Source organism: Passer domesticus, chromosome 7, assembly GCF_036417665.1.
Source record: "Passer domesticus isolate bPasDom1 chromosome 7, bPasDom1.hap1, whole genome shotgun sequence".
NCBI classification, from domain to species: Eukaryota; Metazoa; Chordata; class Aves; order Passeriformes; family Passeridae; genus Passer; species Passer domesticus.
Genome location: NC_087480.1, coordinates 48,221,716 through 48,241,876, shown reverse-complemented (window position 1 = coordinate 48,241,876; position 20,161 = coordinate 48,221,716). Strand labels below are relative to the sequence as shown.

Here is a 20,161-nt window from a genome sequence, read left to right as displayed (position 1 = left end):
ACATCATCATGGCTGTATATTTACGCTTGGAAAGCCTGCTCTTGCACGGTGTTATACATTCTCAGCTCCTACAGATGTCAACAGAGAACAGCCATATCTGGCAGGGCAAGGACTGAATCCCAGCTATGCTGATACACAACACGTAGCTGGAACTTGCTATCAGCACTCCCATGAACTTAGAAATCCATGTACTGCTTCAGACTGGAGTCCACGTTCTGCACCACGCTTTCCTCTACTGCAGAGTAAAACTGCACTGTTGACTGGAGTAACAAAAACTGCTCCAGCCTGCCTCCAAGGACCAGTGCCAGCCACACATTCTGTGGCATGACCCTCTTTTCCTCTACGGATCAACAATTCCTAATGCCAAGATAAATGTAGCAAAACTTAGAATTCAAATGTGTTCATTCAAAACTGAGCTGTTACACTGACAGGGGGTACAACGCTGTTTACCCATGACAACTCAATTATGCCTCATTCCCCCAGGAAGTTATACAAAAAAGGAAAAAAACCAAGTTCTCTCCCATGGCTGACTCAGTCCTACCTCCCAGCTATTGCTGTGTGCTTAGCTATGCTCTATTTTTGTCCTTTAGGGTTTGTGAAAGGGATGACATCATTAAGCTTTTAATTTTTTTAAGTAGTGTTTTCATTCAAGACAAGAGCCTTTACTCTTAGTAAGCTGATAGTCCTTCAGCTCAAGCATGCTGAAAAGTCTAAACATTAAAAGAAATGCTGTAACAACACTACACAGAAATAGCTTGTTCCTTCTGTGACAAATAGTTTATAGAGGAAAATAAATGAGTAAGCATAGTAGGCATAAAATCAAGCACTCAATGCAAGCTGGTGTTGAATGACGAAGATTAAAACAACATCACACAGTTCTCATTCACAGACATGATCTGTTCTGAATCAAGGCAGAGTCCTGTAGGGATCTGTGTGTAATAGGACTACAATAGTATGTTTTCAAAATGGACAGAATGGAAGCCTTCTAGGAAGCCTCAGCTCCATCTTTTAAATTTCTAGTTCTTGACCAGAAATTTAAAAAATACAGAAGATGCTTCTTCTCTCTTCTGTTTATTAAAAGGTGCCTGTTCCAGGCTAAAAAAAAAACAATTTAAGAACTTTCCTTAACTGCCTATGACAGTGTTCAAAAATATCTGCCTAGCACAACAGTGCATAAACTTTGATTAAATCAAGAACCTTATTATTACGAAGAATTATGACTAATATGAAGAATTTTGATTTCTTATTATAAAGAAAAATTGAAAACGCTTAGGAAAACTGAATAAAATATTTGAATTGCATTTTGGTTTGTATTTGATCAATCAGCTCTGTTCAAACTAGTGTAACTGTAAAAATAGTTAAGTAGTACCCTAGAAAAGAATGGCAAATGCTACCTTTTACTCTCAGTTTGACTGAACTTCGGGAGATTATTCCCTGTTTTGTCTGGGAAATTTCAGTTCTAGTAACCACCACAGGAATGCTCCTTAATAATGTTTTAAAACCTTCTTTAAGGTAAATCTGAAGGACAGATTTAACAGCATCTTCATTTAAAAATGAATTATGTTCTGTTTGATTCACAAGGAAGCTTAAAGTAGATTTATATAAGGAAAAAAACCTCACAGGCAAACCCTTTGGTACAATTAATGAAAACCCCCAAGAGCACAGGAAAATAATGCAAATCACAAATCTGTACTACTCAGCCAAAGACTAATCACACACACATGCAGATCAACACTACTACTTGCAGCACTCTCATTTTCACTGTGCTCTGGATCCAACAGAAGTGCCATGCTTTTACTCCAGAAGAAGCATTTTCTGGCAAATGAACTGTGGCAGTTTTGCTATTTGGCTCTTTTATTGGTATTACTATGAATGAGTTCAAGACTGGTCTGAAGTAATTTGTGGCTACCTAGTCAGTGTGCAGCAATCACTGACTAGGAAAAGCTTATTCACTTTCACTGAAGAAATATGAAAGCAGCACCTATAGCTAGGAATCCTGGTCCTTTAAAAAGGGTTAAAAAAACAAATGTTCAAACAAGAGATGGGCAGAGGACCAACAATGACTAAGAAAGAAAATAGAGCACAGGTGGCTTCTGCCAGGTGAGAAGAAAAACTTTCCTGTTTCACCAGAGGTTGCAAAACACACGAGAAAGGACACATGATACCACTGGGAGAAAAAGTAGTATGTAACTACAAAGGTCTGACACTGGCCAAACTTCAGTGGAGAGCTGACATGGTAAAAATCTTATTAACTCAAATTTCTTTACAAGGGAAAAAAACCCCTTCTAAAACTTTGAACATCTCAAAAATCCTCTCCATGCAGCATGACTGGTGAGGAGCCAGCAGCCTAAGCCCTCTCCTGTACTGCTCCCCCAGCCTCCTGGTACCTCCAGAAGTCCCTTCACTGCTTTCTGTTGTGTTTCTGCCCCCAACATCAGCACTGGTAGAAGACTTATGACTGAAACACCACCTTCATGGCAATTTAGCACACACCCCAGGCTACCAAGACACAAAGGTGCTTGTCTGAAGCAGGAGACAGTCTGGGAACTAAAGCAGCAGCAACCTCAGAGAACTGTTTAGAGTGATCATGTCCTGAAGACAAATGCTGGCTTGGCCAGACCCTTGCAAAACTAAGGCAAAGGCTGGTGCTGATTCCTGAGAATGCCCTGGTGCAGTGGGGAGAGGGGCTCACCTGGCCTGCACCACTGTGGCATTGCTGTCCTCATCCTCCAACAGACCCCACAGGCACAGGGGACTTGGATACAGGATAGGTGGTCTGTGATCTAACAACCTTTTCAAAAGGTAAAAACTGTCAGCCAACAATACAATACAGGAATTTCTTTTCCTTTACAATTTATTTGCTTTTAAGTAGGTAAATTTAGCTGATATGCCAGTAAATATTTAAAATAACTAAGTGCAGTAGGTACTAGGAATATGAGATGCATAACACAGGCACTCTTTAGAAGTCCAGTGTTATTTGCATTAGTGCCAGTCTATGCATCCATTTCTATGGATTTAAAAACTCATGCTAATTTAGAAGACCTGGAGAAAAGACTAAACACACTTGCAACATAAAAACACAGTCTGACCTCTCCATTAACACATGGAACAAGATGCAACCAAGTAAAGAACAACAACAAAAAAAACCCCAACAAAACTAGTATTGCATCAAGCACCCAAAATGTCACCAGAGAAGATCAAAAGTAGCTCAGTGTTACACAGAAATACTGTAAAAGGAAACTGATCTAATGAAATACCTGTACTTTTTTTGTCCAATAAATTTAAGCATTAAGACTCAAATCAACATATAAATACAAATATGTGATCAGATATTTAAACCAAAACATTTGGCACTGAGCTGGTTAGGGAAAAAGGAAAAACAATGGTGCAATTAAAGACTGCAATTAAATTAGAATAGTATTTTTTTTCTGAAACCACAATCCCCCATCTTTTTATTTACATCTCTAAATATGCATTATTAAATCCAAAAATAGTCAAGCACTTTGAAAGTGCTACCTTTAGTAAAGGAAGTTAAGTCAAACCTCTAGGAACTTAGTTGTAAAAAAAAATTTAATTAAATAATTAAAAAAATAAAAGCTCATTCCATCCTGTTCTCTCAAAGAACTGTCATGAACTGTCCTGAATCTCCCCTTCCTCCGCAGATGAAAGGGATGAGCTTTCACTGTCTGAGTTCTCTGCAGGCTCACTGCCATCTGAGGATAAAGAACACAAAAAACAAACAAGCAATTAGTTTCAGCAATGTTGTTTGCTCATCAAACAGAAGCAGTTTCGTATCTTCTTTTCCTTTTAATCATTCTTCTTTAGAACAGCTATTTCATAAGACATAACCACTTTCAGGACATAGGATAAAGCCCTGGATAGGACCTCAATTGTTGAAGGAGAAAGCAAGACAATGTTGAGAATTCCTTTCACCTTTTAAATCTTGGTCTTTCAGTCAAGTAGGAAAGCAGACTATTAATCCCCCACAAAACTATAGATCTACTGAGAATTTAAAATTATTCTTTTGGCTTGTTTTAAATGTTTTCTGGGATGTCACAGACATATATCACAACTGCAATGCATTATAAATAGTTCACACTTTTCTTAGCATTTCAGTTGAGGAACTACAGAAAAATTAGAAATGGAAAATTAAAATTCCATGTGTTCCAGCATCCCAAAGATAGTGATAAGCTATTTAAGTCCATAAGCTAAGGCTGGTGAAGTTCAAGGTACACAATAACTTGTGCTTTAGGGCACAGCTATTGTGCTCTGCTGAGATCATATAGTGAAATTCTCATCTCCAAAACTGGTCTTCAGCCTCACACCCCATGGATCCTTCTTTAACAAGCCCTGACCCTGGTCACCTTGTGCTGATGTCATCAAATGCCACTTGGTTGGTGACACTCAAGCAGCACAAAAATAAACTACAGCAAAGGAGGCCCATGATTCACACTGCTCTCATTGTTATTTTCAGTATTTGATCTATGAATTTAAAATGTTTTTGAGCATTTAGTATCAGAGGTTTCATTAAGAGAATGTTACCAAAAGGGAGCTGATGAAGTATAGCTACTGTCTGGTCAAGATAAGTTCTACACCTGGCAAATATGGATAATACACAGGACACAGTGTGCACCTGTACAGTTTCCAAGGAATTTGTTCAAGAAAATAGAAGCATTTCACCCAGAAACATCAGAGGTCACATTTTGTCTATATTAAATCTAGTGTGTAATCAATTAACATTTATATGCCAGATATGTACTGAGTAATGCACAAAGTAAGGCCTGTGAAAGCTTCCATAATCCCCTGCTATCTTCAGCCATGACTGACCTTGTATGCTGAAATCAGAGCACCTGTAGTTTTTGCTGTTACACAAGTCAAGCAGCAAAACATCACATAAAAGAATGTGGCAATCTTCTGACTCATAGCAATACTCAACAGATAGATTTTACTTCTGTTACAGTAATATTTAACAGGAATTATAGATTGACATCACTAAAAAAGAGCATACTTGTATGGTGCTGATAGCATTGCCTACAAATTAAGACTGCCCAATCCATGTCACCATAAAACTGTCTGCAGTTTAGTTATAATGTAAAATTTAAACTCTGAATTTAAGTTTTTCAGTGGCAGTTTCCTTCCTCAATCTTTATTTTCCTTATGTAGTTGAAAGTTTCAGCCAAAATACTTCGGCCATTTCTGACAAGAAGAATAGGAGAAACGGGCTTTATACTCATGAAGTCCTAGCAGCTTCTCTTTGAAGGTGTCCAGCTCTAGCCATCCTCCAGTCCTTGGGGGTTACTACTTCAATCTCAGGGAGAATGGTGATGTTTCCCCAGCATGTGCCTGTTGCTGTGGCCATGAAAACTTGATTCTGTTGTTCCTTGGGAAGGGGGCAGATCTGAGATTGCTCAGGAAGGAAGCAGTATTTTAGCAATTAAATTCCCACAAGACTTCACTGCTTGTTCTAGCCTGGGTCTCCTGCAAACAGGGTCAGCAGGGTTATGGCTGCCTGAGCCCATGCTCAGCAGACACCCTGCCACATGTCCACTCAGCAGTGTGGCAGCTGTTTGCCTGGAATGCAAAGGGAGGTCAGTGCCAGGCTCCCAAGTGTCCCTCGGGGCATGCCAGCAGGCAGAGAGGAAAGACAGCACTGGGGGCAGTAGGATCAGCAGGATGGATGGCTTGGGAGGAGAGGGCCACTGATACAGAAAGCCATACATGGCAAAGAAACTGGACTGCAATGAACACAGAAGATGCTGTAGCAGAAAGGTCACTTCTTGGGAGATGGGAAGGGGCTAAAATACTTCTCTGATTACAACAGACTTCTCCCTGGACAGGAGGTTAACATAACATTTGCACTCTTAGCAATTATCTGTGAATGCAGCTGCAAACTGAAAACTGCTTTTTTCCTCCTATATTCTGTAAAGATGACATACAAAAGAAAAGCACAATGATTGTGACACACTAGCTAAAATGGTACTTTGGCAGAGTAACAGCAACAGAAAAGTCCTCCAACTTTTATATTCATGTTGTGAACATGCTTTTCCTCAAAGAACCTGAAATTACTGTCACATACTTCTACTCTGAACAGAAAAAATACCAAGAACACAGGTTCCCAACCTAACTCAAGGCCGAAGTTGATTATTAATATCTCAACCAAGAAGATGACAATAAGTTGTGGGAATCATGGTATTTTTGCCATTAGCTGTCACCTTTGCTATGTCATACCCAAGACACCTTAACAGGGAGCTATTCATTTTTATGGAATTTATAGAAACAGTTAAAACAACAACAATCAATGGTTTTCAAAACCTGAAATGGCTGTTAGTGTTCTCAGAATCCCTGCAGGGATGACTACTCATCAAACGATTCCTGCAGCAGAGGAAGGAATGATTCCTGTGGCAGAGCTGTTGGCACTTCCCAGCTATTACTGGCTCTCTCTCTCTTCCCCTCCTCTTCTGCCTTTTACAGAGTCAGGTAGGTGCTGCAGCAGCATGACCTCAAAATACCGTTGTTTCAATCAACACTCCTTGAATCTATACCCTTAAAAGGACAACCACCCTATTAGCTCAGGAGACAATGACAACCCTATACAGATTAAGTACACGAGTCAATCAACTGTAATTCCCTCCTGACCTCTAAATCATAGGGGTACATCTGAGTACTGAAAAGCAAGGCTCCTAGACAAAGAAATAATGGATGAACTCAAAAGCAGCCAGCTTCATGCACTGCAGTGTCTGTATGGGATCCCAGGGTGTGTATCAGTTACCCAGACCCGACCCTGCCTTATCCCCTGGTGTGCTCTCTCGCTCTCAGAAGCCCCTGCAGTGCACAGCACAAGGAATGCTTGCATGCCAGATCTTTGGGTGCAGATTGCTCTCACCTAGGGGATCACTCAGTGTAATCTAGCCAGAACAGCCAAGCTCCATGGAGGTCCAGTATCACTGGTACAATATTCTCAGCCCTGTATTTCATCAGTCAAGTTATATACATGTAGAGCCATGGCTGAGCTGCTGCAGGGAAACAGTAACTGCAAATATAGATCAAAGCTTTTCTGCAAAAATCTGTAAGAATTAGAGACTGGCCCATCACTGAACATCACAGGATATTATAACTAAGGTGACTAGGTGGGTGACTAGGAGATGAGAACTGATTCCCTATTTCAACAGCTGAAATACCCTTTAGCAATCTTTTAGCTTTAGAAACAGATGCTAGGACATGAAACCTTCATACTGGGGAGAAAAATGGAAATCAACTTAAAAACTAAAAGCAAATTCCTGCCAGATGTGGATTCTCTTCCAAATTAACTCAAAGTTAAGTAAGTAAGTACTCAAGAAAGTAATTTTTAAAACATAATACTGTGCTTTTAACCCACCCTAAAAGAGACTTTGCCATTATGATTTCTAATAATTATCATCTCACAACTCAGAATTATTTGTCCAATGTTAGAAGCTATGCTAGAAAATAATGAAGAATGATTCCTTTGCATGATTATCAGATTTATTTAAAATTAATCTTCCCCAGGCAGCCTGACTCTTCAGAAATAATCAACTCTGTCAAACTTTGCTACATAAAAAAAGTTAGCACAAGTCTGAATAGCTGTTTCACCTTAGTGGCTAAAAATATATAAAAGCCTCAGTAAAGCACCAGTAAACAAATTTAGAAAAACCACATCCAATACAGCTCATGGATGGATGCCATCAGCCAGCAATTTTAAGACAAGAGCATTTGTAACAGCTTTTTCTATAGCAATCTTTAAGCTTCAGAAGGAAATATAAGACATATTGCTCATTCCTGGCAATATCCTTAACTACTGTATATATAACTAAAATATCCAAGTATAACATAACAGGAAATAAATACATGCTCACCTTGGCCAAGGACCACCATGTCATTCTTCATTGTTTTCAAGACCACAAATAATGTTGGATACTCAATTATTACTTTGCCTTTCAGATTATCTAGAAGGCTTCTGTTGGCATCCAGTTCATTGTACCTTAAAAATAAAAATTAAAACAAGAAGTTTATTTTGGGTTTTAATACTCGCAAGGACATAATGTACATTTGCTGGGGGGGGTGGGGGGGGAAGTAAAAGGCTTTCTGGCATTTCACATGATTTTCAGGTGACACCATGTCCAGAAGAAATACCTTATAATTCAAATTGCATATCCAGTCTTATTCTCCGACTACATAATTTTTTTAAACATTTCTAATATCTAAGCACAAAGAACAAAAGGAGAATGAAAGCCAAATTTCCCTAAGGATTGAAATGTTTTATTATGTCTTAATGTATATGTTTAGCAAATCAGATAAGGACATAAAGGTTATCAAAATTGATACATTTATCAAAATCTGATTCTAAATTAATTTTACTCATGGGCTTTACCACTACAGGTTTAACTTACTCAATGAGTAGTGTACCTAATTTATCATGTTTTGCTTATGAATTACCAGTGAAGGCCTAGGAAGATGAAATAAAACTACAAAAGCACAGGTATACTGGAGCTCTTAGAGCTCTGTTTTTGTAGGAGAGGTATCCTTGTTCTGCTAGAGGAGCATTACAGCAATCATTTCTAGAAGATGGTACAACAGCCGCTGTGCCAGAGCAAAGCTCTGCTCACAGCACCATCAGCGAGCAGCTCTCTGCAGAAATCCCCACGTGTGTGTGCTGCAGAGGCACAGCACTGATGTGCAGCCCCTTCCCAGGAAGGGCTCCTCTTCAGCCCAGACAGTGAAACCAGGTGCATAACAAATGATACCACAGCAAGGAAAAGCAAACTGATCATCCTCTCCACAATTACTCTCTCAAACTGTAATGCTCTCTCCCAGCTCTTGAATTAGAAACCTGGAGATGGAATTTTGTGGAAAGGAAGGGAAGTATTTCAAAGGCTTCTGAAAGAGGGACCTTGTTGCCTTCATTTAGCAAAACTGAGGCATCCAAAGGATGCTCTGATATTATTATACTGCAATCTGAGTTATGCAACTTTCAGTATGCAGCATTATTAAATTATCAGTAAGCTAATGTATTGGCTAAGGGCAAATGAAGTTCAAAACCAAAATACACTGTAGGCAATTTGTGGGGTATCTCCCATAGCTGCTCTACCTCCTCTGATCATTAACATATTATACAGTTGTGTTTTCTTTTGCCAAAACCAAAGGGATAGGTGAAGCAAATTATATACTTTATGACTTACAATAATGTGTGATTAAAATCAGTACACTAGGAGTCAGCACACAAGAAAAATATTGGAGGTAAACCAGGAATTGAGTTCCTGGGATTTAAGGGAAACTTAGTTTGAGCAAAAATTCTCTCAATATTCAACTTCAAATCATCACGAAAATATTTGGTTTCATGTTTCTCTCAAGCCAAAGTAATTACGACCTCTTCTTACTGAAACCCTTGAAAAGGGATAACAGTACATTACATGTCTTATTGCATGAATGCATTCATAAGCTGTGGATTAACACACATGAACAGAAACATATTTACTGCTTTATTTACAGTACTCTAAATGCAAAGTATGGCAATACCTTTCTATTGGCAAGGCCCTCAACACATTCCTTTCTGGTTAAGCAAACATTTACCACCATGAGGCTAAAGTAATTCACATGCCACAATACACTTTCCATTATCTCATATTTTAGACAAAACATCTTTAGCGTCCAGCTTGGCATAAGATAAAACATTCGTACTTAAAATTATTTTATGATAGTAAATTACTGAAGTGTTAGATCACTGAGTCAGAGCTTTATCTTTTTTTGTTAAAGTAAATTTTATTGGTTGACAGTGACAGGAAAAACATCTAAATTTTTAGCCCATAATGTGGGCCATAAACTTCAGGAAGAATGCAACAAAGGAGCTTAATGCTTCTCTTATTTAAACTTGTCTGTTACTGTATATATTATCCAAAAGACCTAAGTCTACCACACTTTCTACTTCATACACAAATGCAAGTTGAGGTTTTCTGCTAATCCACCTGTCAGGCTCTTCTTTGACTGTGCATGCTTAAAAGATCTCAAAATAAAACTACTATTCGTCACACCAATTCCGAAGTCTACTAAAAACAGTTCTTAAGACTGATTTTTCAGGCTATCTCAGAAAGACCAGGTCATGATAAAAACCTTCCCAATTTCATCCCAGAGCTAGAACAAAGTCATACATAGAGGGTCAGAGGGTGAGCAATAGAAATTTTGCCCCTTCTATGGGCAAAAGAAGACTGTCCTGTAGGATTTAACCATAAGTGAGGATGTAGAGCAACACTGGCATAGTAGGCCCTTCCAAGTATGCGCAGCAAATTGGACTCACCACAAGCAGGAGATAGAAGAAGGAGAATACCACAATCAGATATTACCAGATATCCTTTTATCACCACTTTTACCCACTAGTTTTGTTTCACTGCATAGGTTGTGTGAGAAGAACCCATAAGGAGCTGTAACCATCTTCAAACCCATCCTTCACTGTGCACTTCAACTGACAAGCCAGTGAAATGAAGAACAACCAGTGTAAATCTATCCTTTCACTTGGACTGTTCCATGCTCCAGGACCACCTGCAGGAACCAACTTAACTGAGGCTGTCATCCTAAATAAGGTCCTTCAGCCCTTCATGCCAGGATGGATTTGAGATAAGCCTGGCTCCAAACTAACTGACCATGCCAACAAAACCATTGCCTTAACCCATCTTCACATCTTTCTTTTAAAGCCTCCCTCTGCTTTCTCTTTTCTCCCACTGTCCCATTCATGCAAATTGTCTGCACTATGGCTTCCTAATCCCTGTATTCAGCAAGACTTCTCTTTGCATGCTCCCCCTCCATCGTCTTTCCTTCCTGGTATTTACTTTCCACATATTTTCTCTTTCCCTTCCTTATGTTCCCTCAGCCTCTCTGAACAACACTCACTATCTAATAATACACTTTGCTGATTATTTTCTTGCCCCAAGCAAAGCTTTATGCCCATGTTGCAAAGCAATAAATAGGCCTGGATTTTTTCTTAATATGAAATGACTCCATTTATAAGGACCACAAAGAGATGATCTTAGACAACCGCTTTTGATTTTAGCTGGAATGAAATAACAATAACTGCTTTTTGAAGAACCAAAATTAAGTAGAATTTGCCTGCTAGCAGGCAGTTTAAAAGCCTACAAAAATTGTGACAATTGAAAAAATTTAGCAAGATTCAGCAATCCCACATCGGTTCCCATACAAACTGTTATATCTGCTCTATGAAGAGTTGTTACCTTCCACAAAATACTGAAATTAATGTGTCTCTGCACTTCTGATAGCATCTGTGAGTTTCTGCAAAGACTAGTTTCACTATCTATAGTTATTCCACCACCTTCCAGGAATTCAACAATTCAGTCTCCTAATCTGTCTCTCACAGGCAGGAATGCCACATTAGGTCACTGCATCACAACAAGTTCCCCTCAAATGGAGCCTGTGGCTATAATCTCAGTGGCGTAACTTGTCTCCATGAATTCAGACAGCAGGAAATTCCCTGCTGATCAGGTTTTCCTGAATGTCATCTACAGGAATTTTTTATTATTTTATAACAAAAAAAAAAAATATGTAACCTGGAATTAAAGATAAATTGTAGCCATATTATTTCTTAGTTTGGCCTTCTATACACTGAAAAGAGAACAAACAAGTTTTAGCTATCTAAATAATTGTAAATATTACCAAAATGTGGACGTGTGTAATGACATTCATGATTTCCCTGTGAGAGTGATCAACTAAACTGCTTGCTTGCACATATTTTACACAAAGATGACTTTTCTTCCTAGAACTGAGTGGAAACATCGAGGTATTTACTTGGCATAACTCAGATACAATAAATCATGCTATCTATTTTGGGCCTAGTCCTAAAAATCCATAACCAAGCTTACACTAATGTATGGGAAGAAAAAAGGATTTTTTTTCACCAGACCAAAGAGGGTAGCATTTCCTAGGTATCTGCATATGCCTAGAAGGGGGCAAAGACTGGGTACAGCATTTAAAGTCTCTCCCAAGCACTCATTCTGAAGTGCTGCAGTACTGCAAAGATAATAACTAACAGATGGACTTTCATTCCTAAGTGGTGAATAACCTCTTCGTGTGGTTATGATTTGGTGAACATCGAAGTAGGGAAATGCTCTCTTGAATTAGGTATGAAAGAAAATTGTATGTCAGAAAGCAAATACAATGTATTGAAATAATGCACGGTATTTATATTTAACTTTGTCACTAGAGTTCTGACATTCTAAAAAGCCTAATCCAGTGAATTTGATTAGTCCAGACACATGACAAAATTAGAAAACTCAATGCTCAAAACAGCAGAGATCTTAGAAAACAAACTAAAAAACCCCTCAAGACTTGCCATAATACTTCCTTTATAACTAACTCTTACCAATAGCAAAACAATATGAAGGAATACTCTCCCTGAACACTTTTAAGGAAAGAGACCTGCTAGCTTCTCCTTTCACTCTTGGTTACATTTCTTTTCCTGGTCTAGGACCTCCATAATTTGCATCAACAGATGTTCATTAACCTCTCCTCCATACTACTGATATCTGCATAACTTAATCAATACCAGTACAGACCAGATGCCTGAAAAAATTATGACAAGAAACATTCTCTTATCAACCACTTGGACTACAAGTCCTGCTAGGAACCAACTAAAAAAGTATAAGAAGAAAAGTTGCCAGCATAGCAGGAAAGCCTCTTGGACATCATCACCATCTCCTAACTATGCCTACATTCACAGAGCACATAAAGGCACAGCCAATTAATGAGACAACTATGGAGCTGTTCCTTTTCCTTGTTATATTTCAGGCATAGTTCATCCTTACAAGCTGTAACAATCCAAGGTCTCCTCTATTTCATGGGCTAAGAAATCTAAGAACTGTTAAAAAGTCAAGTGTAAAATGGGGAAAAGAAAAACTGAACTCACAATCCCCCTCTTACGACAAATGCATTTCAGGCAGTTTAAACATCCTGCAAGAAAAAAAAGTAATACCCAGGTGAAGATAGCAGGAACAACAATTGTCACCTAAATTATTTGACACAATAGTAGATGTCTAGAAAAACTCATTGGTGTGTTCACTTCTACCCTAGAAAATATACAAAACAGTTAATGGAGAGAGAAGCAAAGTAAGAGTACAAGTATGTCACCATAGATGCACAAAGGCTGTCCTTGTTTAAGCTTCTTGAGAATGGGGCAATTGCATAAAGGAAAAAAAAAAAAAAAATTAAAAGTTGTTTAATGGCAGTAATGGAAAAATATATCAATTGAAGGCAAAACCCATTAAGCAGATAAGGCAACTGCTTCAACAATTTAGTGGACTGAGCTTTAAGAGTGATGTGGTAAAAGGATTCAGGATCACAATAATGATCTAAAGATTAACTGAAGTACAGAACATTCTGCATCTTTTAGTTATAAAACAAAGTACAATAAAACAAAAGGAAAATGTGAAACTAGCAAATGTCAGTATCTTGCATTTGGCAGAATTTGGTGCGAAGAATACAGAAATAAAGTGATACTGAATTTCAAGAATGCAAATACTTTCCCCATCTCATAAGACATAATAAAAAAAAGAAGAAAAATCCAGCAGCAAGTAAAGATGTTATAACTCAAGTGCATCACAGCAATAGCTCTTTACACACATGGGAATTTACTTACTTTGTGAAGCCAGGCAGCTTCACAAACTGCTCAAAAGCTCAAGGCTCACAACTCTTTAAATACTATAGAGCTGACATATGAAAAAAATGTAAACCACAATCATGTAAGGCCATTATATGACTTAGATAAAGAAACAAAACAGCCTGAGTTAACACTAGCCAGAAGACTTCTTGTGAATATGAAATTTCACAAGAAAATAGTTCTGATTAGTGAGAGAGTGAGTTGGCTACTGCAGAAGAATGCTTTAAGTTTCAAACACTGAAAAGGTATCAGTGGCATATTTAGCATGAGTAAAAGCTATGCATGGCCCCCCAAAAATGCAGAGAAGTCAAAACATGAATCTTGTATCACTAATACAATACTGGCATGGTCACACGGAAAAAGCAATGTCATAAATCTACTTTAGTGACAGCATACTGATACACAGCCCCATGAAACCTAACTGTAAATAATTTCAGAGGTACAAGGTGTACCAAGCAGTATTAAGAGATGAAATGAAAAACACTTAATACATCAAGTTCAGAAAACGAATACATCAAATCTCATTTGACAAATTAATGGAAGCAAACAGTACACTGCTAAAATAAACAAATATAAAACTGATAAGAAATCAGTCACTGTAAATTGGAAATACTTTTGTTATTATGCTTGGGTTAATCTCATGAACCTCCACTTCAGGAAGAATTGATCCTTCTCTAATTTTGAATCCCTAAACAGCAAGTATTAACTTCTGAATTTAGCTCATATGTAGAGAGCCTAAATACCTTCCACAGTCTGTATTGAATGGTGGAAACATATTCACCAATGTTATACTTGTTTTCATGGGAATCATAGTATCACAAACATTCCATTAAGGTAAGAGGTTACCAATGCTTTACAATGAAAAGGAAAAGCTATGAAGTAAAGAAAACAAATTATGCTCTTGGGAAACAAGCAGGAAGGTCAACTCCCTACTTGGCAATGTTAAAACAATCAGCCCTAGCTCACTTCCGTCAAAAGAGAGGAAAAAAAAAAGAGGGATTCCCTTTTGGCAGGATCAGGAGGAAATAACAGGTTTTCTCCTTCCTGACAAGAACAGGGAGAAGTTGCCCTCTCCTCTGCCTCTTTAAAAACACTGATGGCTATGCTGCCATGTTTTTACTGTGTTGCAGATTTCAAATTCAGCTTATCACTTAAACTGTCCAGAGCAGAGCTTGTATCTTTGCTTCTAGAAGTCTTTTCAGCCTTTTCATACTCCTGGTTCCTGAAATTTAGGAACTATGCTAACTTTAAGTCAGCATCTCATTTTATTTTTCTTCCAAGAAACTAGCAGCAAATCCTCTTGTTCCTTCAGAAGAATATTTTTAACAGCAAGCCACAGAGTTGAATTAAGCCCCTCAATAGATCTCACAACTCTTATTCTATACTGGAATAGGACAGAGTTTGAACATCACTTTGGCTCTACAGCTCATTTTCACCAGCTCCTTCCCTCATCCAAGGGGCTACCAATTATTCAACAGGGTTTTCTTGAATTTCATAGCCTGTTTTCCTGCCTTCAGTCTGCCTTATGTGTGCATGCTACACAGCAGATAAACTTGCATGAGGACTTTTTCCACACTACATGTTACATAGGTACATACATATAGGGCAGTTCCCCTCTGTTCTCCAGTAGAAATGGCAGGCTGGAGCAAACTGCAAGATTTGTCCTTGAAACAGTCTTTTCTAGCGGCACATTCTAAGAGAGGAGGGAAAATTTGCCTGTGCATGTGCTGGGTAGGCTGCTCCTATACTTTAAACCCAGACACAGTGAGAAAAAGAGGGTACTGTGTACAGTTTTTCTGGTTTAGAATTTGGAGTCTGACTACCTGCTCTGCAAGCATGAAACGTCTGGGGTCTTCAGACCTGCCTGTGGTCCTTACAGAACATCACTACATGGCTGGACAGGCCAAACTACAGCTGAAGCCAAACAAAAGTAACACTTTTACTGTTCTCTCACCCTCCATCTCTGCTTACGTATTCCTCCTCTGTGAGTTGTCTGGATTTATCTTGCTGTACTATAGACAGCAGAATTTTGGAGTGGAGGCTGTGATTTCAAATAAATCTTTGTGCAATAAATGTCTCAGTCAGCAACTCTCTAGCTGGGACACTCTAGAAACCCTAATGCAATACCATTAATTATAAAACAGTTCATCCAAAAGAATGCAGCATGGATTACAAAACACTGGATTGTTACTTTAAAAAAAAACAGGCGTCTACTGGTTCATAAAGGAATCCCTTTCAAGAAAAAATGATTGCACAAGATAGTAAGATGGACAAACTCTGGGTGTTTTTGAAATCATCCCAAAAATCTTTTGAAAGGTCAAGTAATTGTAGTCAGACATCACAAACATTTAACTATGCATGCTACGGATTCTGACCATACACACTTACTATACTCAGCAATGAGTAGTTTCTTGCTTTCCATCTCTGTTGTGTAACAGGATTTCACTGAAAAATGCAAGTAGCTAGGAAGGAAAGTGACTGTTTTTTACAGTAAAAGCTGTGTAACCTGGCATCTGCTGCTCTGCATTGCTTTTGTCAACAGAGAGAATGATGCTCAGATAAAGAAGGAGCATGTGAAAAATGACACTGAAAAGGCTGCAGTAACAAACTAGGAAGTCTGAAATGACCTGCAGGAAAACATAAAGAAGCATTCAGTAAGAAAAGCAAGTTTTAATTTAAAAAACTTCACAAACCAAAATGCAACACTCAGGGGGAAAAACAGCAGCAAATTTAAATACACAGGAGTGCTGTGTTTAAGAAACAGACTACAGACCAAATTCTATTTCCCCCTGAACAGCACGAAGTCACCGGTGCCTGACTACAGTCATGCAGAATGTGAAGAATGACTATTGTAAGCTGGCTCCCTGCTTTTGTAAAGCTGGCAGAGCTGCTTTTGTGCCAGCTGCTGCAAGCTACAGAGAAGTAATGAATTCTACTGTCAATCTTCTGGCATACGTTAAAGCCAGCTTGGGGTCTGTTCCAACTCATGCCAAGGCCAGCAGTTCAGCCAAGGATTTGTATCCTTAATTCCTGTCTCACGTATATTGTCTACTACACAAACGTGAAAAGAAATTGCTTCCTAAGTAAGACTAGAGAATCATAAATAAAGCACACCACTTTTCCACATTTGCAGAAAATGCAAAGAAGAAATAATGCCTGAAATGTGCTAATATATGCTTGTTCTGAAAGATGAAGTTTCTTTTTAAAAGAAATTGAGTTGTGTATGAAAAGCAGAAAGCAAAGACTGTAAGTTCTCTTGGTTTTACATGAAATTACTCACAAATAATGCAGAAGGAAGTGCCTAAGGAAGAGAGCATGAAAAACTAATGAAAACATAAATAGCTCAATACTTGAGGCTACTGTCAATGTATTTCAATAACAGGGTTCTAAAAATAATCTTAAAGTAACTGACAAAACAAGTATCTAATAGACATTTTTAAAGATAAGGAAATAAATTCATCTAAATGCTACATTAAAAAATGTGGTTCCATTTTATTTCTACTACTTTTTGAATTCCAGGATAATTTTCCAAAAGTATGTCGGCTTATTTGCCCATACTAAGACAAAAAGCTTCACCTTCCTAAATCTATTACTGCGACTACTGCAACCTACTGATGCGATCTAACCCATAGTTATTTAAAAACAATAGACTACAAAAGAAAATTCTCTTTGAGCACAGAGCTAAGTCATCCAAGGAAATAACTTTCATTTCTGCCAGCTGATCTTGAGACAGGGAAGTGATCCAAAATTACTAACATCATCCAGCCTTCTGGAAAGCAACTGAATTAAATCAGTTAAAGCAAAAGAAGTTCACCACCATAAAACAATGGCATTTAGTAGAGGAGAACCTCTGATGGTTGTTTAGCAGATTTTCTTCCCTGTGGTCCACAAGAATTAAGTGCCAAACATGCCATTATTCTCATGTGCCCCAGCCACTGCCACCACAGACAGTTAAGAAGCCCCTTGATGTTGGAACAGGCACAAAAATCCTTTTGGTATTTTTTGCTTTCTGAGTAATTGAAGCATAAGCTACACCAGTACTACTGATACAAAAACCAATTCCACAACTGATTCTGTATCCATCCCTGTATGATGTGGCAGTTTCAAAACAGGAAAGTGACAGGATAAAGTCTGGTACAGTTCTGTACTACAGCTCCTTCATGGTTTTGCTCTACTGAAAGCAGTGGCCTTTGCAAAGCTCTTAAAGCCAACCAGACTCTATTTTCCAGGCACCTAAATATTCTGCCAGTGCATACTCTGACCATCAAATCCCCAAAAAGTCTTCTGCAACAACTTATTCTGAAACAATGCTCACATGCTACTCTGAATAGGCCAAGAAAGAACATTACCATATAAAAGACCTAACACTGATGTTTAAGAAAGCATTATTTTTCAATTCTGTTAAATCCTATATATGTGATTAAAGTGTCAACTATCTAAATAAGATTCATGCAAGATGTCACTGAACCCACTAAAACAGATATTCAATTTTTGTGGTTTAATCTCATTTAGATTTATTTAATTGTCTCTGAAAGTATCTACTGCAAATAAAGTTTAAGTTGCAGTTATTTATCTTATAGAAATAGGATCATCTTATATGATAAGGCTGAGTAAATTAATTTCTCATTAAGTATCTACAGTTACAAAACAACCTAACTCTGACTACTAACTTACTGATGAAAAAGACCAAGGATCTTATTGATTTTGGAAGGCTGGTTGCTGTTTTGGTTTAGTTTTTTGTTACACAAAGCCTGATAAGGCTATTCTCAGGAAAACAAGAAGGTGTATTTCCCAAACCACACTGTGTCATTTGGCTGTTGCACCTTTCCTTTCCTTACTGGAAAAAGCAATACTCTTACCATATGAAGTCACTTTGAAGGCATCCCAAATAAAGGTCTGAAGACAGTCAGGACACTAATTTATTCTGAAGAAAGAAAATACTACTTTATGAAAGAATGTAGACTATAAAAATCATCCAAGAGGCAGAAGTTAAACCTTCCTTGGAATAGTTACAGCCAAGGAGAGAATGGACACCAACACTAACTAAATATTGCATAACAGGTGATCAAAGCAAGCAGTACCAAATGGAAAACTATTCTGACCCATTCAAAGGCAGATTTTTTCCAAACTTCATTTAAAACCAAAAGGTTTTAAATGAAGAAGAGAGTTATGTAATGCTTGTTTTTTGAAACCCTAAGTTGCAAGACTCCTCATGAAGTAAGTGTAGCAAATGAGAAGACAAACAAAGCGTAACTAAGAGTTACAGAGCATGAAATGACAGGTAAAGCTGAGAAGACATAAAGAGAAATTATGCTTCAGGTTACCCCAATTAACTGTGGAGTGCTACCAATTCATACTGAATGCAATCCTTACAAGCTGGTTTTAGAAAAGACAGAAATAAGAACTTATTATAAATTTCTCTAAGAACTGTCACCACTGATGGTAAAACACACATGGCAAGAAGAAAGTAAGGACTGTGTTTGGCTGCTATCCAGTGTATCTGCACACCAGTGGCTTTCTGAAGTTCCACAGAACTCCTGTGAGAAAGCAGAAATCAATACTTCATGGCTAATTTATATTTCTGGAGAAAGCAAAAAAAAATAAAACCCCAAAAATTTAAAGCATTCTAGAGAGGACCTTCAAACTAAAAGATGATTTGCTGTGAAACACAGAAAACAGCCAAAACTAAACCACAAACTCCTGTTTCATAAACAAGTGCAGGAAATACTAAAATCCTTCTGTAACATACTTATCTTAAAACTAGAAGACTAACATTTTATAATCCTGTTTAGATACTCTCTGAAACCACTGCACTGCCTCAATAATATAAAATTTTAACTATGAAAAGGATTTTTTTCCCAGAAGGTTCTGCTAATCCTAAAACCAACAACTGACATAACAACATATCTTTTCTACTTTTCTATAATCTAGTGCTTGTGGAGAAGAAATTATTCTGGTGGGCACAGGAGCTGTAGATAACAAAACATTCATGCAGACTTACATGTATCAGTAGCCTACACCAACCCTACTCCTTCAGCCTGCCCTCAATGTGATGGAAGAGCATTTTAGCATACAGGAATATACACCCTAAAATCATGCAGAATGAGGAGGCACAGGATGAGAAATGACACTGAGCTGACAGTGGCACTCAAGGCTACATAAACCAGCAGTTAACACTTCTCACTGTTAAAGAAACATAGATCAAGAAAGGTGAGTGAGCTCTGTCTCCACTCAGTTTTTGATCCATAGGGAAGACCACTAAGCAGCAAGCTGGTCATGTTTCAATCACAAGTACTTCCACTGCAATTCCAGCTATTGATTCATACAGTATGAGCCAGTACTCTCCAATTAACTTAGGGTTGAGGAACCAAAAGGACAAGAAAATCAAAACAAATTCTCTCTTACTTATCTGTAATGAAACTACAGAAAAAATCTGAATTCCCTCACAGCGCCTTTGTCACAACAACCGCTCTGAGCGCCTGCTGCCAC

General features: G+C 38.0%; 1 protein-coding gene across 1 annotated transcript in view; it reads right to left on the bottom strand.

Annotated features, from left to right (window-relative positions):
- Positions 1–2,836: 2,836 nt before the first annotated feature.
- Positions 2,837–20,161, bottom strand: part of ZNHIT6 (zinc finger HIT-type containing 6) — a 32,479-nt gene continuing 15,154 nt past the window's right edge. Inside the window, exons 10-11 of the mRNA XM_064429275.1 lie at positions 7,872–7,996; positions 2,837–3,713 (exon numbers count right to left, since the gene is read on the bottom strand). Coding sequence (XP_064285345.1) covers positions 3,628–3,713; positions 7,872–7,996 — 211 coding nt within the window. The 3' untranslated portion in view covers positions 2,837–3,627. The remainder of the gene's footprint in view (positions 3,714–7,871; positions 7,997–20,161) is intronic.